Raw genomic sequence first — 22,997 nt, forward strand, 5'->3', positions numbered from 1 at the left:
TGATTTGAAATTTCCACGTAAGATTTTGAGAGTGTGAAGTTCGAGTGCAAAATCCTCTCCCCTAGTTGTCGTATTGTTGGCAGGTCTGAATACGTTTACTTCACCTAGCGGGTTTTTTAACATATCCACTTCCCTTTTCTCCGCACTGGCTTATAATTTCCATTCTCGATTTGTTTCTTCACCACAGCATCAATTTTCTGTTAATGGCGTCCACTTTGTCATCAGCTCGAAGAAGGCAGGAACGCGATCCATTTTTGGTACTTGAACCTCCTAAGAATATGGTAAAATCGTCCTTGTCTGCAAAACAGTTTGATGTATTCATCAACCATCGAGGCCCAGACGTCAAAACAACTCTGGCTATGCAGCTTTACAATTCTCTAAAGGAAGATGGGATCCAGGCGTATCTAGGTAGTGAAGAGACTGAACTGGGAGATTCACTTTCTCCAACCATAAAGAATGCCATAATCTCCGCCGAAGTGCAAATAGCCATTTTATCACCGAGATATGCAGAGTCTCCTTGGTGCTTGGCTGAGCTAGCTTTAATGTTCCAAACCAAGCGTAGAATTATTCCCCTGTTTTACCATATTCAGCTTTCAGATTTAAGCCGCATCGAAAACAGAGTTGCAGAAGCATTTTCCAATCACGAAGAGAAGGGCAGATATCCTGATCGTGACATTCAACAGTGGAAAGAATGCCTCCAGAACGTTGCAGGGATCAAGGGCTACGAACTCAACGGACAGAATGAGTATGATATCTTAATGTGCTTTCCATCTGTATCATTTTCTATATTTTGTTGATATTTTCCCTAATAACTAGTTCAAATGGTAAAAAAAAATCGTTTGTATTTAGTATATTAGGGTTTATACTTAACCCTAGAAAAAATGTGCAGAAGATAAGACTAAATAATATCTGAAGTTCTTACAACTGCATTTTTTAATTAAATTTCTGTGTTGGCTTTTCTTATTTTCAGTGATCCGAATAAGGTGTGCAAGGACATCGTGTCTGCCGTGAAGAAGGAATTGCAAAGGAGAGAAATTCCTTTCCAAGTTGCAAAATATGAGGTGGGACTTGAAGATCTTGGGGAAGACTTCGACAGCCATTGGCAGATAAATGGGCAGATGATAGATACAATTATTGGCATCTATGGAATCGAAGGGTCTGGCAAGACCACTCTCGTCAAGTATTTGTTCAAAAGGAATCTTTCAGAATTCAGCGGATCAACTAGTCTGTTTGATGTGCGGAAGAAACATGCCAAAGGTGAGTTGACTTCTTTGCAAAGTAAGCTTCTCAACGAACTGTTTGGAACTAAAATTGATCATAAATTTTGTAGTATAGAAGAAGGAACCGCCCATATCAAGCATGACCTTCAAAGGAGCCAGGAATCAAGGTTCCTTATAGTTATAGACGATGTTGATGACAAGATGCAGTTAGATGCCCTATTACCCATAGATGCCCTCAATCCCAGTAGTTTAGTGATTGTCACAACCCGTGACGAGAGTCTTCTTAGACAGGCCGGAATCAGAGTCCGTTATAAGATGAAAGAAATGAATGCAGAGCATAGCAGACAACTCTTCTGCTGGCATGCGTTTCATAGACCATCTTGTAAACGTGGATTTGAGAATTTGGTAGATAGCTTTGTCGAAGCGTGTCAAGGTTTACCTCTTGCTCTGCAAGTAGAGGGTGGGCGTGTTTATGGCAGTGACAAGGGTTATTGGAGGTTAGAGTTATATAGTTTTAAGGCAAGACTACAGACATAAAACAAACGCTTAAAATAAGCTATGATGTTCTGGAAGAGGATAAAAACCAGATCTTTATGGATATATCATGCATTTCATATGGCAGGAAGTGACCACGGCCATAAGTATATGGAAAGCTTTAGGGTGGAGATCCGTACGTGCACTGCAGACCCTCAAAGACAAGTGCCTTGTGAAGTTACTGAAACAGGAGGATGAAGAGTAGGTTATGGAGTACGATGGTTTTTCTGGCTATCAAGAGAGGAAGGCATTTTTAATTAAAGGTGTCCAGAAATGCCCCAGAAAGAAAACCCTTGACATTCAAGACTTTTATGGGCACGAGAAGGATTATTGGGAATATCTTGGAGATATTGAAAGGATCTTTCCTGCTTACAATAGCTTTGCTGACCATGATGGCGAGAAAGAACAATATGATGGTGATAATGATGATTGTAACGATGATTAGTACTTGCTGTAAGGCATTGCAATGAGCATTGCTTAATTAGTTATTAATAATATCTTTGAAAACAAATTAGAAGAGTATATTTTTCCCTTGAAGAGAAGAGTTTTTTTTCCGTTGAAGAGAGATTTTATTCTTTAAAGTAAACATGTAAGATTTATAACTATAAATATTTTCAAAATTATTTTTCATGAATGTGATTGGTTAGGTAAAGCTATTTCTTCACACTTTTTTTTGGGATTTTTTCATTATAATTGGATGTCACAAATGGGATTATGTAGCAGCTGTTTATTTGTCCACAATAAATATTTCTTTAACGTTATTCATGAGCACTTCCTTTACACGACAAATGCGACAATCTGACTTGCAATACGAACAAAACAGAAAAAACCCCACAAAAACAATGACCTAATTAAATTCTTTTAATTTTATGGAACGATTTTTTAGAATATGGTAGAGCGAACAATCAAACCATGGCTGCAAATAAATTAACATGGAATAATATTGATATTCAAAAATGATTGTCATTACATTGCTTTTCAAATGGCTTTTTTAAAGCTTTGTTAAATGTAAACCTTATTTCCTAACAACACCTTCTTAAGGTTTACATTATTAAAAAAACATTTTATCAGTATTAACCTAAACTTCTCAGTCTAGGCAAATGGTTGGATTATCCAACTCTGCATTGACATTTGCCCAGACAGCCCAAACTTCTCTGTCTGGGCAAATGTCTTGATTATCCAGCTTTTCATCAATATCAACTTAAACGTTTCTGTCTAGGGGTATATCCTAGTTATCCAACAATATTTGTGAATTGGGACAAACTCCATTATCCACAAGCATACCACTCCTGTGAATTGAGACAAAATCTATCATCCACAGTAACACGTCTACAAAACTATGAACCAAATCAAATTCAATGATCCATAGGTACCACTCACCATGTCTGCAGATTGAGACAAACTCAATTATCTGCAAACCACAACAACTGCTCTGTTTCGTGACAAACTCGATTTTTTGCAAACAAAAACAACTGCTATGCTCCCCCTTGCTTCACGAAGGGGCTCAAACAAGATAAAAATAGTGTTGCTTCTCAAGCCATATATCATCTTTGAGTGAGAAGCTTACTTGAGATGATAGATATCCTCCTACCTCCATATCCTCCAACCTCCAATAAGATCGTCTAAACTTTATCCATAAAAAATTGCATGTCAATCTTTGATAATATTGAAAGTGGCCATGATAAAATTGAGTATCGAGAGATGTCAAATTTAACAAAAAAAAAAAAGGAAATACTCTTTTGCATCAAATGACTTTTGAAGATTTATGAATCCAAACCATACATCAATAACTACTTTTCAGCCGTCAAGCAAGCTATCACTTTTTAAATCAACGCCCAAATAATGCACTTCTACCCGCAATGATAATAGAGAGCTTTAACTGCATAACCGCAAACTTCTTGACAAGTATTAAATCTTCTGCTCTTTCAAATTAGAAAATTAAGTTACAAATACAAGAGCTTGCATTAATCCTTCTCCTGAATCAGTGATTAAAAAAGAAACTTACCAATTCTGATGGCATAGGGTTCAATATTGTAGGCCGTTTTTGCCAGATATTGATAACGGTTTCCTCTAGTAATACAATCCTCAATTGCTATCTACAAATGCGTAGTAAGCAATCCGCCAAATGAAATCTGATAATAGTTCCAAAAGATAATAAATGAAACTATTTACTATTTAATTCTTTCGAATTATCATCCAATCTCCTCTTTCTATGTTGGGCCCTGATTTATGTTGCAAATCACCTACACCTTTCTCTGCAATAAAATGAAATGCCAATGCTCTGATTTGATTTAATGCCTTCTTAATCTGCTTTCTTCTCCTTCTCGTGCCAAATCTTCACTAGAAATTTCAATGCCATGCCTCCACAACTATCCACATCTTCTCATGCTGGTCTGCATATAGATCTCCATTGCCAATCAATCCTACATTCGCTTCATAGGCACACATGGGTTATAAATGCTTTGATACCAATGTTAGAAAATGGTAGAGCGAACAATCAAACCATGGCTGCAAACAAATTAACATGAAATAATAGAGATTGATATTCCAAAAAGATTGTCATTACAGTGCTTCTCAAATGGCTTTATAAAGGCTTATTTTCCTATGCAGAACTATCTTACGGGAATGAACTTCCCAACTAACCTAACTACAAACTAATGGATGATGGATCACAGAATTCGATCCGAAATGTTGATGCAAAAATCTAAACACAATCAAATCCGGAAACAGTTGATTGAGATCTCATGGATTGTGGAAACCTTATTTCTATTACAAACTAATTTATTAAATGTGAACCTTGTTTCCTAACATGATTTTACACCTTGACTGCAAGTAAATTATAACGACATTCCATTTCCACTGAAGCTCTAAAACAACATCAAGTGCCTGTTTGTGTTGTTATGAACAAACTCGCGGTGTTATAGAGTTCATTGCTGCTTCATTTTCAGTGATACCAAAATAGGAGGTGCTTGTATCTGTGATAATTTTATTGTTTGCTTTCTGCTGTACATTTGCATTACAAATTTCCTTACTCTTTTGTAATCACAACAGTGTTTTTGTTACCTGTTCTGATTGCCTCTTTTCACTACGTAATGTGCTTAGATTCTGTTATCATTGTAGAATACAATTCAAATTATGTGCCACATTGCATTCCTATTTGCATAGTTGTATGATTTTGGAGTACATGCCGGTAACTCAAAAGTGACAAAACAGATTTCATGATATTTCTTTTCTTTTGTTTTTATAAATTTAGTTCTAGGTTTTGCCTTAATGCTTATGAAATTGATGAGGATGATTGTCTGATAATACTGTTGTTTGGGAATAACTTTGTGGTTTGATTTGAATTTGCTGAAGGTACCAGAAATGGAAATGCAATGCTGGCCTGATTTAGGTTTTCCTTTGCTTGTCTGTTCGAGAAAAAATTAAAACAAAGTTTTATTTGGCAAAAAAAATAAACTAATAGCAAGTTGAAAATATATTGACGATGACAAGGAAGAGAGAGAGGAGCTTGAAAAAATACTTAGTGTGTTTTATGTCAGTGTGTGTGCAAGACATCATGGTATACCTTGCCTGCATTGCAGATTGCTGCATGTGATCCGTCTCCTATTCTTGTCTGATAACACAAATAGATGTGACTCAAGGCTGTTGGGCTTCTGCAAGTCACGACTTTGCCACACCTTCGTCTTGTCAGAACCACTTCGACTGTAGCTATGACCAAGGTATTGAGACTCAGACTACACATGGATTTGGATTTTGACTTGATCAAAGCTAAGCAAAACTTGACTGATGAAATTGATGACAACTCTATCAAAATACCCAAAAATTATTCAAACCACTAAAAATGAGTCCTCCGTGCTATAAATACCGTAAATGAACTTTTGGATGGTAAATTGAGAGAGGGAGTGGTAGTTTCGTAGCTTTAAATTTTTCTCATCTTTTAATTTTGACTGTTTGGACTTTAGTGACATATCTGTTGATTTGAGTCAGCTGAGCTGGCCAGGGGTCATCAGCTCAGAAATCTAAGTTTTTGTCAGATTCCGAAAGTCTTGTAACTATGGTTGTAATGCTTATGAATGGTGAGTTCTTCCTATATTGTTTTGCAAAAATTTCTGAGAATTATTCTGGATCATATGTCAAGGTTAGGATTTTTTTAATGTTGTTGGATATTTAAGTGCTTGTTATCAAGTTTTTTTTATGGATAACTGAGGGTTTCTCAGGGCTCCCCACTCTGCGGATGCTAGACAACATATATATGGCCATCTTGGCTTTAAGTACTAAGGCCATAAGGCATGCTGCTGTTTGCCAAGGCATAATTCTAATCTACTGATACATCCACTCCTTAAACTGAACTAGGGGTCCTAAGTTAAACATACCATGCATTACAAAATGGCTAGAAAATAGCACAGTCAGCAAAAAAGAGTGTGCATCCAACACAAAATCACAACCCCTGAGCATGGAAGGTCCCAAGCTCTGGTCAGTCTTCAGCTGTAAGCGTTATAGATTGCACAGGAGTGTGTATGTACTATGGATGCTCCTTGGCCTTCCTGAGCTTTTACTGTTTTCATCATGTGGGCAAAAATCAGATCATGGGCCATATTGTCTGGTACCTTCTGTTTACTATTATTGTAATCTACACAGTCTCTTGTGTCATCAAGAGCATTGTTGGAACGCGTTTGCCGTTATGCCAAAAGATTGACCTGCTAACTCTTGATACAAACGCCAGAGCTAAACGGATCCACAGGATGCTGAAAACCCATGAACCTTCAGAATGGCCACCAGTGAATTTGGATTTGTTAAACCTGCTGCATGGGATATGTTGTTCATGCCTTCTCTCATTGTTCTACCTGGGGCCCTCTTGACTGGTTTCTCCGTTGCCTCAATTCGACTCCCATTTCCATCGCCTGCCTACAGCTGATTCTCTTGTTTTTTGCAAGGGAATGAATCTGGCTCCCCCTTGACTCCTCACTGCTTGGCTCCACAAGCCATTTTTGTTTTTGCTGCCAGGGGAGATTGGTTAGATTGCCCGTTTAATCTATTGCCTCTGCTATGGTCTTCACTTCCATTTACGCTCTATCACCTCTTGATTGCATGCTGCTGCCAGAATTGTTCCTTGGAAATCGGAACAGGACTAGAATAATCACCTTTCAGTTTCAAAACAGTCTTCCAGATGTCTACAATTCACCATGGAGACAAAGCTTTCAATTCTGCTGCCAGAGATCAGGAGGGGAGATCACCAATGGATCCTTTTCTGAAACCTTCCTTGAGAAATTTTTAAGTCATCCATTTAGCCAAGTTTTCATCAGCAACATGTTTCTGTATATGATGAATGTAATGCTTGGGGAATATCTGAGCTCACCCTGCATCTTGTGGATGGCTCCAGCAACATTTTTCGAGGCACTGATTCAATTGCAGTTAAAATTTCCTGAAAATTAATGTTATAAATATTTTTCAGACTAATTAGCTTCCCTCTTAATACACACTGTCACATTGATCATCAGCAATAGCCATTACTACTAAGATAGACTAAGCAGAAAGCAGAATTGAGATCGAAATTACAGATGTAAGGCAATGTAGATGATCCTCCATTATCTAATAGCGCTTGTTATGTATCTGTTATATGAGCAGTCTTATAAATCAAATTCCCAAGGTAGTCATAGTTGTAATGATGGAAAAATTTGGTCTGTCAGTCTATGTTATATCAAATCTTTGCCAAGCAGCAGACTTAGTCTGGGCCAAGATTCGGGTACATTGCCTACAAATCTAAGCTCCTCCTGATCACTTAGTCTTTTGGAACCAATGGGGAAAGATATATCTTTGAACTGATTATTAAGACGCCAAAATCCCAAAATAATGCCATTTAAGTGCTTATTGAAATGTTCATTAGAGTCCCAATTATAAGCTGCATGTCTCCTTCTGACATTAGATTATCAATCCCACATCTTTTTGACACCTGATGACCTTCGACTGCTGTCTCAATTCTGCTTCATTTTAAAACCTGGAGCCAATTTGATTGAAGCCACTTCAATGAGAGAATTGGATCCAGCACAATTCCTGACAAGAGATCCTGCCTGCAGTGTCTCTTCTGCATTGCAGCATTACAATTTGCATCTAATTCATTTCTGGTAGGATTAGGAAATAGTGGGGAAAAACAACAAAAAAAATGAGCAGCATCACCCCTTAGGTTTTCAACGTTAGTTGTCAATTTTGAAAAAAAAGAAAAAGAAAAAAAGATTCTTATTTTTGTTAAAAACAATCCAAACTTTTTGAATCTTCAAACCCACTTTCAAAAAGCATCAGCATTTGCCACGTGCAACAAAGCTGGTTGAAAAGAGAGACAGAACACTGAAAATGTGAATAAAAAATGAATCTCCCAAATCTCATCTGAAAAAGGCTTCGACTGTTTCAAAATTGAAGTCAGTATCCTTTGTTTCAGAGATGGAGGCAGCATTGGATAGAGATAATTGCATGGTTCGGCCCGGGTTAAATTGGTTAGGTTGAGTATGATTGAAATGGCTTGGTCTGTACTATTTCATTCAGAGCTCTAGTTTCTGCCATACCATTAACCATTTGAAGCAAGCTTTCTTGGGTTTAATGTTAGTGGATCAAACCACCTTAAAATTTGTTATACCAAATGGCAGGACAGTCATACACATGCCATATCTAAGTATCTTATTTAAACTGCAACTGAAAGCAGGAGAATAATCTATTGTTTGGTAGTGTTTTAAAGGACGGTTTTCACATTTCTGTGTCACATTCCATGGGGAGACTGCTTGCAGAAGTCTTGAAACTTTTGAAGAAAAGAGTAAATGACAGGTGTCCTGTTGTTCTTATCAGACACTTTGAACTTGATCTGAAGAATTATTTGAATTTCTCAAATTCAATTAATCATTTGATCATTTCCCTGATCATTTTAACGCCTTCAAAGGATGTTTTTTGAGGAGATTGAAATTCTCTATGTTTTTATAGATTGAGGAATCATACTGAACCAGAAATCATATGAATAAAATATTAGAATAATATCTTTCTCTTTGTGTTATTAATGGTCATTTAAGTTGTTTCTAATTTCGCCTCTAGTTAACGATTGTTTCTTGTAGAAACATCGTCTTTGTAACTCTATTTAAAGGAGTTTTGTCTCCTTGATTAATTGAACAACATCGATTCTTTGAAATCCATATGCTTTTGCATCTGTATTATGGTATCGGAGCCTTGGTTATTTTCGAAATAATTTTTCAATTAAAAATTCGTTTAACAGTTTTTTTTGAAAAATTTCTTTGTTTATTCGAGACTTTGGCAGTTCGTTTTGGCTGCAGCTACTAGGGTTTTTTCTGGCTATTTTCTACCCTCTCCTGCGACCCATATCTCTTGCATTTCGCTCGACCACGCGATGCGATTTTTTCTTGCCTGTAAATTTTTTTAGCTATTTTTTGGACGGAGATCTGCATTTTCGACTAGGGTTTTCTCCCTTCAGATCAAGTCGAATTTTTTTCCGATTGCAGATTCTTGGTGGGTTTTTTGAGATCTCAACTGGATCGTCGTCAAAATTTTCTGGGTGCCTCGATTTTTGAGCCAGCGGATCCAAATTCCGACATTAGATTCTTTTTGGGTTTTTCGCAAGGATTTTTGGGTTGTCTTCGGATTTTTCTGGGTCAGCTGGAATTTTTTCTTGAAATTCGTGCCTGACGTACTTCATTTTTTGAAGTTTGTACCTGCATTTGCCTCTGTTTTTGCATTGGGATTCGAATTTTTTGAATTCCGTGCCAGCACCTCTTCTCAGTTTTTTCGTTTTCTGTGCATTGGGAAACGTGCAAGATGGCTTCATTGACCAACTTGATGTTGGAAGGCAGTTAGTGATTTAATGGGAAAAATTATAACACCTGGAAGCAGCGCATGTGCATTGAACCTCGTACCTTAGGTTTTGTGCACTTAGCATCTTTTCAGTACCTCGTTTTTCGTGCCTCGAAAAGCGTGAAGATGGCTTATGGGAATCGATGTTTGTTTCGGTTTTTAATATTTTTTTACCTGAAAAAAAAATCTGGTGGGTTTTAATATTTTTTTTCCCTTAAAAAAGTCTCTGGGTTTTTAAATATTTTTTGTCCCTGTAAAAAAAAAAATCATGGGAGGGTTTATGATTTTTTCCTCAAAAATTGTACTTTGCTGCAGTCTGTTTTTCGTCGCACCTGGAGTTGTTGTGCGAACATCTGCACTAGTCTCTTATTTGCAGTCTATTTTCGGGCATCTTGCTCATCTGCAATAGTTTGGAGGCTTTGTCGATTTTTTCCTCAAAATTGTGACAGCTGTTCTTGGTGTGTCTCTAGTTACAGAGAGGAACAGTTCTCAACATCAGGTTTGACGGTTGGTGTTGTTTTGGGTATCTCCAAAAGTTCTGCAGTTTCTGGGAGGGTTGGTGGCAGACTCATCTCAAGTGGCAGAGTTAGTGGCAGGCTCTTGTCTTCTGTTGCAGCGTGTTTTGAGAAGAAGGGGGCAACCTTCTCTGTTATTTCTCTTGGTAGTTAGTGTCACGGGGCTAGACCGGCCTGCTGCCCAAACAAGCTTTTTCCTTCCAAAGGAGGTCAAACCTCATGCGGCACTGGCAAACCTTACTCATGACTTCCATTGCGGACAAGTCCTTTCTTGTTTCCAGACTACGCCATACCTTTTCAAGTGTCCACCACCTGACCACATTAACACACACCCATGCGGAATAGAAGTGCATGCCAACCCTCTCACGGGTTTCTTTCATCCTGATGCTCCTAGCACTCCCTTCAAGTCCCTGACTCTACTCTAGCACTGTCTTGTCGCACCATCCTTGCACCCCTGGTACAAGCTTACAGGTCTCCTCGATGCCTTCGTCTTCTTGAGTCCCCCATAAGACCTTGACTACTAACACTGACCCATCCGGAACTCCTTAAGTCCTCCGGCTCCAACTTTGCACACTCCCTGAGCATGCCCAGTACTCCCACAGCACTGGCGCCCCATGTTGGCCTCCCTCAGCTCCTCTGAACCCTCAAGCACCAAACATATCTCATGGGACGACTAGACTCCCTGAGCTAGCTTCCTGTTTGTCCATCTCCACACAATGAACACAACATTGGGGCAATAGGTAGCTTTATTGTTATGAAGAGACGGTCCCTGGCTCGATCTACAAACAATTCCAACTCTGTCGCTGGTCACTACCCTGAATACTTCCCAAGCATCCAATTACAAGTTCCTGCCCCTAGATCAACGTCCACTCTTGAAACACTAGTACCGATACCACTGCACCTCGCCCCTGGCGATAGCTTCTCATATAGACTCCTGATCCATGAAGACCCTGTCTCCTTCGGAACTCAACCTGGCGCACCACTGACTCTCTCATGAGCCCGCGACGGCTTACCCAGTACACAACTCAGAACCCCTTCCCGAACAAGGACTCCAAGTCACACTGCTTTGGGCCCTTGGCCTATGCCTACATGGCTTCACTGGTGAACCCGGTTCCCTGTACATCCTATGCACAATAACCAGCTCCATGCAAACACTCAGTCTAAGCCTCTCAGACTGACAAAACACCTTGCACTCCTACTTGGGCACCAAGCTCTTCGCTCCATGATCCAATCCAATATCCTTGGTCGCTGAACTCTCCTTCAACTCGGCTATGCTCCCAGAACAACTCGCCTACGGACCATGTCCTCTTTTCGGTCATGCAACTCATCCATCTTTGTCACCCTCTTGGTCTCGCCTCATGGCTCGGCTCAACATGAGCACACTTTCGGAACCCAGTCCCTACTGCCACATTTGACCCCCACTCTAGGGCCTTGAGATCCCGGATCTCAATGCAAATCCCACTTTAGGTAACCTAGGTGCGTGCCCAGCACATCACCCCACTTGTTCCACAAGACACATGGACTTCCAGCTCTGCAATTCAACCCACATAGCTTGCCCAACTCTCAAGCTCCAACATTCCGATATAGATAGCCCATTGCACGGCCATCCCCCTTACAAGATCTTGGGTACTCCATTTCCCCAACCGGGACAATCCATTGCACGATCATCCTTCTCGCAAGAGCCTAGGTACTCCACTTCCCTAGTCCTCGGGTCATAGATAACTCCCCGGGAGTCATCCCCAACATTGGCTCAGTTACTCCGCTTCACTGAGATAGGGACCATGAGAATGCATCCACCAGTAAACCTCACCATCCAATGATAAGGCGGGGTTACTCTACTTCACCCCTAATGTCCATGTAGGACCTCTATCTCCTTGAGACTAGAGGGCAGGGTTACTCTTCTTCACCCCTAGGAGGAGGTGTCTACCGCAGACCACCTTGGTGCACTCCTGGCACTCGGCTATTCTTTCAACCGACCCCCATATATAAGTTTTTCGTCTAATTCTCACACAACTATAGCTTGGCATTAACCCTTTGTCAATCACCACAACTTCCACCTGCTGAGAATAACAAGGGACTTACAACCCCAGAAGCCTACTGATCTCCCCGAGACAGCAGCCCCTTACAGTTAGAACGATGACCATTAAGGGAGGGTATTAAAATAATATCTTTCTATTTGTGTTATTAAATATTAATGGTCATTTAAGTTGTTTCTAATTTCGCTTCTAGTTAACGATTGTTTATTTTAGAAACATCGTCTTTGTAACTCTATTTAAAGGAGTTTTGTCTCCTTGATTAATTGAACAACATTGATTCTTTGAAATCCATATGCTTTGCATCTGTATTATAAAATCTGGTATTGATTGTAACTCTCTGTGCTGTTTTTGGCCACGTCCTTTGTTGATTATTTTGGTTTGAATCATATCTGACCTCAGAAACTTTTGCAAGAAATATCTGTCAAGTAAATCTATATCAATTTTCAACACTCTATTTATCTAACCGTAAAAGGTGTTTTTTAAGTTTTTGATAGCAGAAACTTGAAGTAAAATTGGATTTTCTATGCACTTTGAAATAAATGATAATATAAAATGGTACCTTGAACTTTGAAGGCTTGAGGAATAACTTCTGCCGAAATTAGGTTTTGGATACAACCATAGCTTTTTGTCTTGCTGGTCTGCTGTGTTATAGCTTTATAAGGTTGAATTGATAGTTGGCTGAATGTCCACTGATTTCGTCCTAGTTTAGCTTGCTTGTTTGCAGAAAAGAATCTCATTTTTGCTCCAGAAATGCTGTTTGTAAAATGCAAAAGAATAGAGTTATAATATTACAGTTAGCGTAGGCCCCTCTCCTAGATTTGTCTCAACATGGAGCTTGACTCTATGCATGCTATGTCCTAAAGCATTCCCTCGTCATCCTTTGTATTTCAGTAATCTCTTCTATGTCAAGCATTGATCTCTTTCTGCTTGTGTGGTTTAATTTGGTGTTTCTTCTGACTTTTGGCTGGATGCTTTCTTCCATTTTGTTTAGAATACATGTAGCCCCTTTGCTAACATTTACTAATATCTTTGAGATTATAACATCACTCATCACATAATAATTGAAGCTCATGTTGTGATGAGTAATAAATTTTAGATATTCCAGCTAAAGATTTTTTGGTATAGGCGACATGAAATATTTTTCCTTGATTTTCCTTGCTATATATTAGAATTTACTTTTAATTTATTTCTGACTTAAATGAGTGTAACTTGTAGATGAACATTGTAGAAAATCATGTCATTCTTTGATGCATTGGATGAATATCTAGAATCTACAGCAGGTAGGTCTTTTGCCCTTGTACTATTTATTGCAGTTGAAATCTTATAAAAATCACCCCGTAATAATGTTTCAGATTTAGTATAGCTTGAGGATTATTGTTGATTTGCACACATGCTTATATCGCAGTTCCATGAATTGGTGTTTTTCAACCCAAGGTGAAGCCCAGGGGCAAGAAACCTAATCTTGCAGCCAAATCCGAGGTCACTGCTGTGGACAAAAAAAAAAGCCAAACAACAGCTAGCCGAGGTTGCCCTGCCTGAAATCAACTTTTCTGTGAAGAGAAGGCCCCTTAGTCCCACTCAAGACACTGTTGGACGTCAAATAATTTTCTTTATGCCTTTCCCAGGCAGCCTAGTTGATGCAAGGCCTGATGTGGATGCCTCTTCAATCTCTGCAGCAGCGGACCCAGTTTCAGATACATTGGTGCCAACCAACAATTTATACAGAAAGATAAATGACCATCAGAGAGCCTGGAGGCAGAAGTTAAACAAAAGAAGCTGAAATTTTGAAAGAAAAACAAAAAATATTCTTATTATAAACACAAATATAAGGATGCCATAAAATATACACTCCCATGCTTAATTTTGCTATTTTTTGGCCTCTTAGGTGCCCTGTCATCACTTGACAATTGTTGTTCCATGTCGTTATTTTTTGTAAATACAAAGATTATTTGTTTATCCTCCTATTCATGACTATATGTTGGCGGTTGATAGTCTTAAGTTGCCATGAGACTCCTCTCTCTTACTAGCCTTGAACTTTATGATTGTCTAGGACCTTGTGTGATTGCCCTCTCTTGGATTTTTCTGATAGCATTTTTTCAATGGTATCAATACCTTTTAACATGTTCATGACTTGTAATTGCTTGAAGATGATCTAATCCTTTTATCTAGGTAATAGTCGTTATGAACTTGATGACAATTATGGTGACTTTATAGTTCCTTAATCTTGCAATAGTTCACTTGATTTTCACGACTACCTTTGAAGTGATATTGACAATCTTTTAATTCACGACTCCATGTAAAAGATAATAAGACCATCTCAATGTTGCAAGATGACTGCTATCTTGTAGGGTAGCCTCCTTATTGGCATGGTATGACTGACCCTTTTGGCGATTTGAGTCTTTAGTGACATGTTTCTTAGTTTAGGTGATAGGGTAGTCTCTTTAACTACATTTTTTTCATGATGGTTCTCTAAAGTAAGTTTATAATAGCTCAATATTTTGTTGTTATGCGACTATCTTGTAGTGCTATGACAATCCCCTTCTAGATGACTATCTTCTCTTCTTATTTTGACAATCCAAATGACTTGTTGACAATTCTTTTTATTAGATATAACAATCTTTTTTTATTACGTGTAACCCTATCCAACATTAGGGTAGTCTTTCATAATTCTCACAATCATTTTTATTGCATCCTAAGATTAATATGACAACATAATTTTAGGTGGGTGAGTTTATTAGGATAGATTTACAACTTTTTAAGCATCTTATTTTAGCCTATGGCATTCCATATGAAAGATGACAATGTTTATCATTGTATAACAATATTTCTCGTGTCATGATTAGCCCATCCAAATAAATATATGACCATCATATATTATTGAGGACTATAATATGTAATCATTTTTAATTCATTCTTAATGTTGTAGAAAAATAAAACCAATAGGTCATATCATTGATATCTTAAAAAATCCTTCATTTGATGATCACACACTATCTCTACTACACGTGAGATCTTTCTCTATTTTTGATCCCTTCAAAACCTCCATGCTACACTTCTTCATATCCTAATCCACACTTATTTAAGATTTCGATCATAACCAAGGAAGAAACTCCCCTAAAAGCTAGACTCACTAAATCTTAGGATGTTCCTTATAGAAAAATTCCTTCATCACTTTTAATCCAAATGGGGTCTTAATTTACGAGACTCTTCTATGAAGAGTATTGCTGAGCCCAAGCTCTTCATTGCAAGGGAAAAAAAAATATATTGTTCACACCTCAATATAGTAAACATCAATGTAATGCTTATCCCTCAACCTATTTTCCCATCTAAAGTTATGGTAAAGGCCTTTAGACATCTTATAAATGAATGATTTTTGGGTCAACTAAGAGAATAAATTCCTTTGGATTTGTCATCAGATTGTTATTAGTACCATTAAAAATAGATATTATATTAATTAATTTATTGTAATTTTTTAACTAATTCGTTTAAAATATGCTAATCAAAACCATTTGTATAAATTTTTATGTAAATCCCTATTAATATAGTAAATCTTAATCAATTTTTTATTAAAACTTGTTCATTAAAATCTTGTGATCTCATTTATTTATCCAAGAATATTATTATTCACTATCTTCATAAATTAATTAGAATTAAATAATCAATATATAAATTTCTAGTCAACTAATCATATGAATCTATTACTGTCTTTATGTATTTTTACTACAAAGAATCAATCTATAATATTATTATTCATTACTTGTCCATTCTAAAATTAAAATTTATTCACCTACAAATCTAACTCAAAGAGGTTGATACACAATATTCTGAAATCCAACCATGTTCTTGTTAGAAAAGAATACATTTATCATTAATTCTCATGATTCACATTACATAACCTCATGATAACAATACTTTTCTACAAGGTGCAATATTTTCTTATATAGCCCATAGTGTCAAAAAGGATTATACATGCAATATCATTTCTTATATAGCCCATAGTGTCAAAAAGGATTATACATGCAATGTCATCTTTATTTCTCTAAAATGATTACAAATGCATATCTTATAGTCTGAAGTGACCTTACATTCAAATTAATTGTTAAAGTAGGAATGCATGTGTACACGGATTAAATTATATTGGAATCAAGGTGTGTATATAAAAACTTACATACAATACATGCCAAATAGCTAAACCAAATCCGAAAGTTCCACTTGATCATTTATCTATGGCGAATCCTCAACCTATGGTGGATTTGTTGATTGCTATGGATAATCTAAATGTGGTGGAGGTATTTCTTGGTTGGTCTCTCATTATCAAAGAATGGTCTCTTCATGCCATAATGTCAACTATTTAATGGGTATAAATTTGATTGCATTGACAAGTCAATCACAAATTTGATTAATTAGTTTAATGGTAAATAAATAATAGAAATACAACATTTTCTGTTATCAAATATATGCAACTATTTAGGCCTCTGACATTGACTAAAAAAGAATAGATTACATAAGTAAAATAGCAATGATGTAAGTTAACATATAATCATTAATAAAAGAAGAAATGTTATTAAATAACAAAAGTTAAATACGCATATATTATCAACCCTTTTTAAAACTTACATACAAGCCCAACAAAAAGTCAAGTATCTACTTCATCATTTAGGCTAAGTATAGACTCATTTTTTAGTACATTGCCACTATTTAATGTTGGAGTAATTGAGACATTTATCTAATCATTTATTAATTATTTTCTTTATTACTTTTTTAGTTAAGCTAAACTTAGGTGTTTTTTTATTATCTAGTGTTTAATTTTCTAGTTTTAGTTCTAGATGTAGTTGACCTTAATTTAGCTCCTACTTTACATTGTTTAGTTCTCCTAATTTTAGCATTAGGGTTTGCACATAGGGTTTCATTCATCCTGTATAAGGATTATTTCATTCATTGTAATTGTATCTCCAATATTGTTTGTGCAATAATATAGAATTCTCTAGTTGTTATAGAGCATATTATCTTTGCTTGATCTCTTTTGTATGATAGATGTTTTGCTTGGAGATGAATCTTGGTTCATGTGGTTGAGAATCAACTTCTATGTGGTATCAAAGCATCAAATCTGTCATGTTCCCGTTCGTATGCTTGAGGGATCCAACTTGGAGTGAATTTTCAATGCACTTTGGGCTCAAATGGAGGTTGTCATTGCGTTCGCAACATTGAAAAACCTTAATATCAATTGTCACTTCATCAAAATTTGAGCAATTGAAAAATTGTGTCAAATTGGCCAAGGGCATAAAAGTTGAGGCAAAATATACAGGTGGCTAAAAATATAACCACTTTGGAGCAAAACAGAGGTCACCATCACGGTCAGGAGGCCCAAGAACCCTAAAATCACCTATCAAATTGGCAAAATCGGACAAGTTGAAATTGGGGCAAAAAAATTTTAGCTGCATGGAAATCCATGCAACTGTACAAAATATGTACGTTCGTACCAATGCCGTAGTAGTACACAAAAAAATCCACACAGGATTTACAATTGCAAGTTTGAATGCAATTTCAAAAAAAAAGTTAGAATTTTTATAAAAGCTTTTGTGCAAAAGGTGGGGTATGTGTTTTAAAAAGGAGGGCAAAGACTTTATTAAAAAGTCAAAACAATCTGCACAACCTACGTACTAGATTGTCACATCAGCCTAATCAGTAGATTTTGGTGGACTTGCTAAATTTAGGGGGTTTTCTAATGTTGGCACCACTTAACTAAATTTGGTTGCAACTATTTTTAGTCTTTTTTTTCCCTAAAAAACCTATCTTTGGTGTTTTACTCATAACTTGATCATACAAAGTCAAAATTGGGAGAAAAAGATATCATCAGAAAGCTGATTCTCACATCAATCTAAATTTTGTGGTGGTTTTGTTAGATCATACACCAATTCTCTGTACTAGGCCTCTAAAGTCAATCTTTAGTTTTTTACTTTTGGAGCCATAACTTGAGCAAACAAACTCCATTTTTTGCCTTCCACACATTGTCGGAAAGATCTCAGTCCTCTATTTGGATTTGTAGTCAATGTTTTCAGAATATTCACTAGGTACTTAGTGATGTCATTTTTTGCCATTTCTCTATTTTGTGATTTTTCAGCTTATACAAGTGCAAAAGGGTTTATTTTTCTTGCTGTGTTGGGGGGTGGAGGTGGTAGAATCATCATATTTTAGATTCCTATATTGATCTTACCCTCTTAATGGTGAATCCTTCTATTAAGAAACTCACCCCTCATAACCATCATAGTTGAAATACTATAATGACCAAATTGCTTCGGTCTAGGGGTTTATGGTCTTGTTTAGATGAGACCTAGCTTGTTATAGATGTGTGCTTTGTTGTCACTGATGTCAAATAGTGTGGTTCAGATGGGTTCTGGTCTAAACATCAGTTGAGTTGGATACAGTGTTGAAGTATTTGCACTTATGCTTTTGGATCAAAGGCCGTGATGATTGGTTTTATGGATTGGATGTAGACAGGTTGTGTTGGCAGTTCATCTAGTTGATATTAGCTTGTTTTTGGTGACGAGGACAGTTGGAAGCTTTAGTTGTGTATTCCAGGTGTTCCTTGTTTTGGTCTGGACTCTTTCATTTGTGAAATAACATGATTGGTTCATGCGTTAAGTCATGATATCGGGGCTAGATGTAACATATATTTGTTGGTCTGGTGATTGTGTGTGAAGTATTCTTTTGGTCTGGTGTTGCTTATATAGGTTCAACTTATATTCTATGTGTTTCATATTTTGGTCTGATTGTATATCTTGGGTTAAAAATTTACATACATGTTACAATATTTCTTTTGGCCGACTTGTGAGAATGTTTTTGTTCCGGTTTGGTATATATATGTGATGATTTGTTGAAAAGATAAGATGATGAAGATGTGAGTGTAAGTTTGATTACGGATGAGTGTGCGATTTGATACAAGGATGTCAGTATGAAGGAATTGCAGTGTAGAAGTGATAGCTAATGTAGTTGTAGTGATTCAGAAGATCTGGTTAATAAGGTCAGCGATTGTGCTATAATTGTGACTATAATCAACATACTGAGATGCCTTTATTCATACAATTCATTTTCTATATATTGTAATTCTATATCTTGCCATGTTGCAGTTAGCTTCAGGTTCGCAAGTCCTCTTTTTACATCTTGCCCCAAGAGAAGTTAGCCTTGGTTTGCAAGTTTAGAGCAGTGAGCTCCCTCTTCTGTAAATCATTTTATATAGTGGATCATTTATGTGAGCTAGCACTCATTGTGGTTTTTCCCAGTATGAGTTTTCCACATATAAAAATATTGGCGTTCTTGTGTGATGACTTTGCTTAATACTTCATAATATGCATATCTGAAATAAAGTTGTTAATTGTGATATTGAGATCCAAATTTTTTTCTTTATGCTAATTCACCCCATCTCGACATCGGGTGTGTGTTCAACACAACTTAACTAGCGAGTTTGAGATTATTCAGTGTAGGGACAAGATAGATTAGGCTATGGGTTTGATTGGCCTACATGTTTCAAATAGTCTCTAGTTCCATATTGATTCATGCACCACTCCTAGGGCTATGTGGCTCAAATTTGAGCAATTGTTTTGGGGGTATTAAGGAGTTTCATGGACTTTAGCTCGAGAAATGTTTGACATCATTGATACCTAATTCATTTCCCTCCATTGAGGACTTTCTAGAGAAGTTAAAATCCATCAAATCATAGTTAGAGGGTTGTGAAAAAAAGAAGACTATTAAGGAGTGCATCTTCCTAATTCTATCCAATCTTCGAGGCCAATTTTAGTTCTTATTTCACCATGGATGCTTTGGGTACCACACTCACTATGTGTTCATTTGAGGTATTTTGTGAGTACGTGACACGAGTAGGTCAAGCTATGACAAATTGATTTAGTTTCTAGTTCCATATCTCAAGCCTTGGTTGCTCAATTTCTTTCATCTACAAGGAAACAAAAGAAGCAGAAGAACATAGGTATACAATCTACTCCAACTTTAGAGCCACATGGACATGATTCATATTCTTCCACCTCTTCTAAGAGGTCCTCATCCAAGAAGGACAAACCTAAGTGTGCTTATTGCACCAAGCTAGGGCATGATGAGCATCAGTGTTATGCAAACTGGATTGATGAGCTTAAAAAACTTCTTCAGAAAAATAATATTCAACCAACTTCATCTAGTAAATCTTCTTCTACTACTTTAGGATCTGGAAAATTTGGATCTTCTTTATCTATGGCATGTGGTGAAGACAAGATGAAAGACCATGCTCTCTTTACATCGACACATTCTCAGTCCTTCAGGTAGCTTCTAGATTCAGGAGTTTCACATCACATGGCATCATTAGAGAGCATTTTCTCTTCTTTTGAGCATCATTCATTTCTACAAATATTGATGGGTAATAACACTTACATAAGTGTTAATGGGAGTGATTCTATTGAGGTTGATGGTGGACATTCAATAATGTTCTTTACGTCCTTGTATTATTTTCCAACCTTCTTTCCATCTACTAGATTACTCATAGTGGGGCATGTAAGATAGTTGAGTTCACCTTTGATTCAATGCTCATTAGAGATCTTCATAGTAGAGAGCTTGTTGCAGTTGGGGGTGTTGATTATGCATCTTGACTGTATGACCTCTCTCATTTTGCTCCCATTGAGCATGCATCTGGTCCTATCTCTCATGCATCAGGAGTGAATGAGAAATCTAAGGAGAGGTTTGGTCGCTTGAATCTATGTGTGCTTCAACCACAATGGTTCTTGAGACTTGTTTTGATCCTCTTCCACCTCCCGCTTCTTTAAAGATCAATTCAGTTCAATATGTTAATTGTTCCCTTCTACTTTCAACAGAGTGGGATGAGTACTTGCCAAATATTGCAACATTGTTTGATACTTCACACTCTCTAGACATTGGGGACATAATTGAGGATATTCCATTCCTTCTTGATGGCACTTTGAGCATTCCTATCATCCCATCTTCAGTGCCTTTAGAGGTTGTTCATCATGTATTTTCACAACAATCCAGATTTGCTTAAGTTGATTTGACATCTTTTGATTTAGATAGTTGGACAGTTGAGAAATTTTCCATGGCACACATCATGAGACTTTTTCTTCCATCTCCCTTCATGGAGTTGTTTCAGCCTTGGTCATTTGTTTTGTTTCTTCCTAAGGGGAGGAGCATGGTTTGTCGCTCTTGGATCTTCATTAACATTCGTCCTTGAGCCTTCATCTTTGTCATTGAAGCTTCTTCATTATGTGGGGGATACATTTTCTCTTCTCTTCTCTCTTATGGGGGAATCTTGATTATACTTATATGACCAATTCAGTACTTAGGGGGCCACTTGGGGTCCTTCATCTTACTCACATGTAATACTTTTTTCTCTTCATTGCATCTACTACTTTTGGAGGTTTTTTTTTACATGTGATTTTTCTCCTTTTCTTCTTTTAGAGAGACCTCATTGGTGTGAGTTGCATTCTTTTACATTGGTTTGTAAATGAGTACCTGACTAGGCCTAGTTGTCAGGACTCATACATGTAAGGAAAGCAAGTGCATAAATTCGCTTCCCTAATGTCAATTTGTAGGGGAAAACGAACTAGTGTTTACAAATTTATAACTTTTTAGAATATGGCACAAGCATGAGCATACACAATTAAACAACACAGAGATAGAACACACAAAGTTAACGTGGGAAAACCCTTTCGGGAGAAAAACCCACCACCAACAAAAAATAACTTTATTATCAGTATGTCAAATACAATAAATTTCAGTCTACAGACTTCCTTCACTCTGTCAAACAATCGTTCCAGATGAAACAAAAAACCACACGGATCAAACTGCAATTACAGATTGCTCAATAACTATCATAACTTGTTACTATATATTTGGTTCACGTTCGACTTCAAATACCAAACTAGTTGGCCGTTCATCTGAGCAACTACAACAACGGCTTGAATTCTAATCGTTTGCTTGCGTTGGTCTGCATTCATGGAAAACCAATTATCCCACATGCAATAGGGAGTCGGGTCGGTTCGTATTCATATACGTCGACAGTTTCATCCTTAGTGTCCGAGTGTTCACCTTTTTGGATCTCGGTTCAATCTCACATCCGCAGTCGGTCTTCGCTCCATTGGCCATCAGTATAGCTTTCAACTGGTAGAGCCGATCACTCGATGATACCCGATCACCTAAGGCGACTCCATCAGGTCATCAGCCAGACAGATGAACGGTTACCCCGATCTCCAATAACTGGTAGGTGACCTTATCGGCCCATCGGAACCAACTTTGTGATGTTACCTCGATATGCATTGTTATCCCGATAACCTAAAGTGGTCTCATAGGGTCATCAGATCATGCCCAAATATGCTATCTCGATAAGAGAAACACTCCAAGACAAAACAGAGCAGACTCATCAAGACTTCGGTGTAGCCTTCAGCACATTAACTCGATAGCCGATATCGACCCGATCGCCAAAGGCGACTTCATCGGGTATCAGCTTAACTCCAAACCGGAACCCCCAATAGCCGATGACAACTCGGACCGCCTAAGATAGCTTCATCGGGTCTTCGACACAACTCTCATGCAGTCATCCCGAGAGTAGAAGTTATCTCGAAAGAGAGGAAGACATCGGTGTAAGTCATACCGATCAGAAGGTGTTCTACCACCAAGAAGGTAACACTCTGCTGTTCCATCAATGTAGGCTAGCCCGATCAACCCGAACATATCAAGTGAATTAGAGGCACATTTCCAACAAACTCCCACTTGACGAGGAATTCACTAGACCGATTACCATTTCAGACGTTACTAAGAAACATGGGTATGAAGACCCATAGAATTTGAATACCACC

General features: G+C 37.4%; 1 protein-coding gene across 5 annotated transcripts; it reads left to right on the top strand.

Annotated features, from left to right (window-relative positions):
• Nucleotides 1–26: 26 nt before the first annotated feature.
• Nucleotides 27–14,225, top strand: LOC131042913 (probable 2' cyclic ADP-D-ribose synthase BdTIR). Of its 5 annotated transcripts, XM_057976248.2 has the most exons (4): nucleotides 29–745; nucleotides 971–1,257; nucleotides 13,366–13,430; nucleotides 13,556–14,225. In XM_057976248.2, exons 1-3 carry the CDS (start codon nucleotides 204–206, stop codon nucleotides 13,416–13,418), a joined length of 882 nt encoding a protein of 293 aa, XP_057832231.2. In that variant the 5' UTR covers nucleotides 29–203; the 3' UTR covers nucleotides 13,419–13,430; nucleotides 13,556–14,225. The 5 variants fall into 5 exon arrangements, with proteins under 5 accessions (XP_057832229.2, XP_057832231.2, XP_057832232.2 ...); XM_057976249.2 differs by lacking the exons at nucleotides 13,366–13,430; nucleotides 13,556–14,225 and adding an exon at nucleotides 10,070–13,348; XM_057976250.2 differs by lacking the exon at nucleotides 13,366–13,430 and having other exon boundaries at nucleotides 31–745; nucleotides 13,556–14,222.
• The last annotated feature ends 8,772 nt before the right edge of the window (nucleotides 14,226–22,997 follow it).

The sequence above is a fragment of the Cryptomeria japonica genome, chromosome 1 (assembly GCF_030272615.1).
Source record: "Cryptomeria japonica chromosome 1, Sugi_1.0, whole genome shotgun sequence".
NCBI lineage: Eukaryota > Viridiplantae > Streptophyta > Pinopsida > Cupressales > Cupressaceae > Cryptomeria > Cryptomeria japonica.

What these genes read in the sequence shown, in the direction of transcription:
- LOC131042913 (XM_057976246.2), top strand. Translation starts at nt 204, where the DNA reads ATGGCGTCCACTTTGTCATCAGCTCGAAGAAGGCAGGAACGCGATCCA. An exon ending in GAACTCAACGGACAGAATGA is followed by an intron (nt 746 to 970) that starts GTATGATATCTT and finishes TCTTATTTTCAG; the next exon opens with TGATCCGAATAAGGTGTGCA.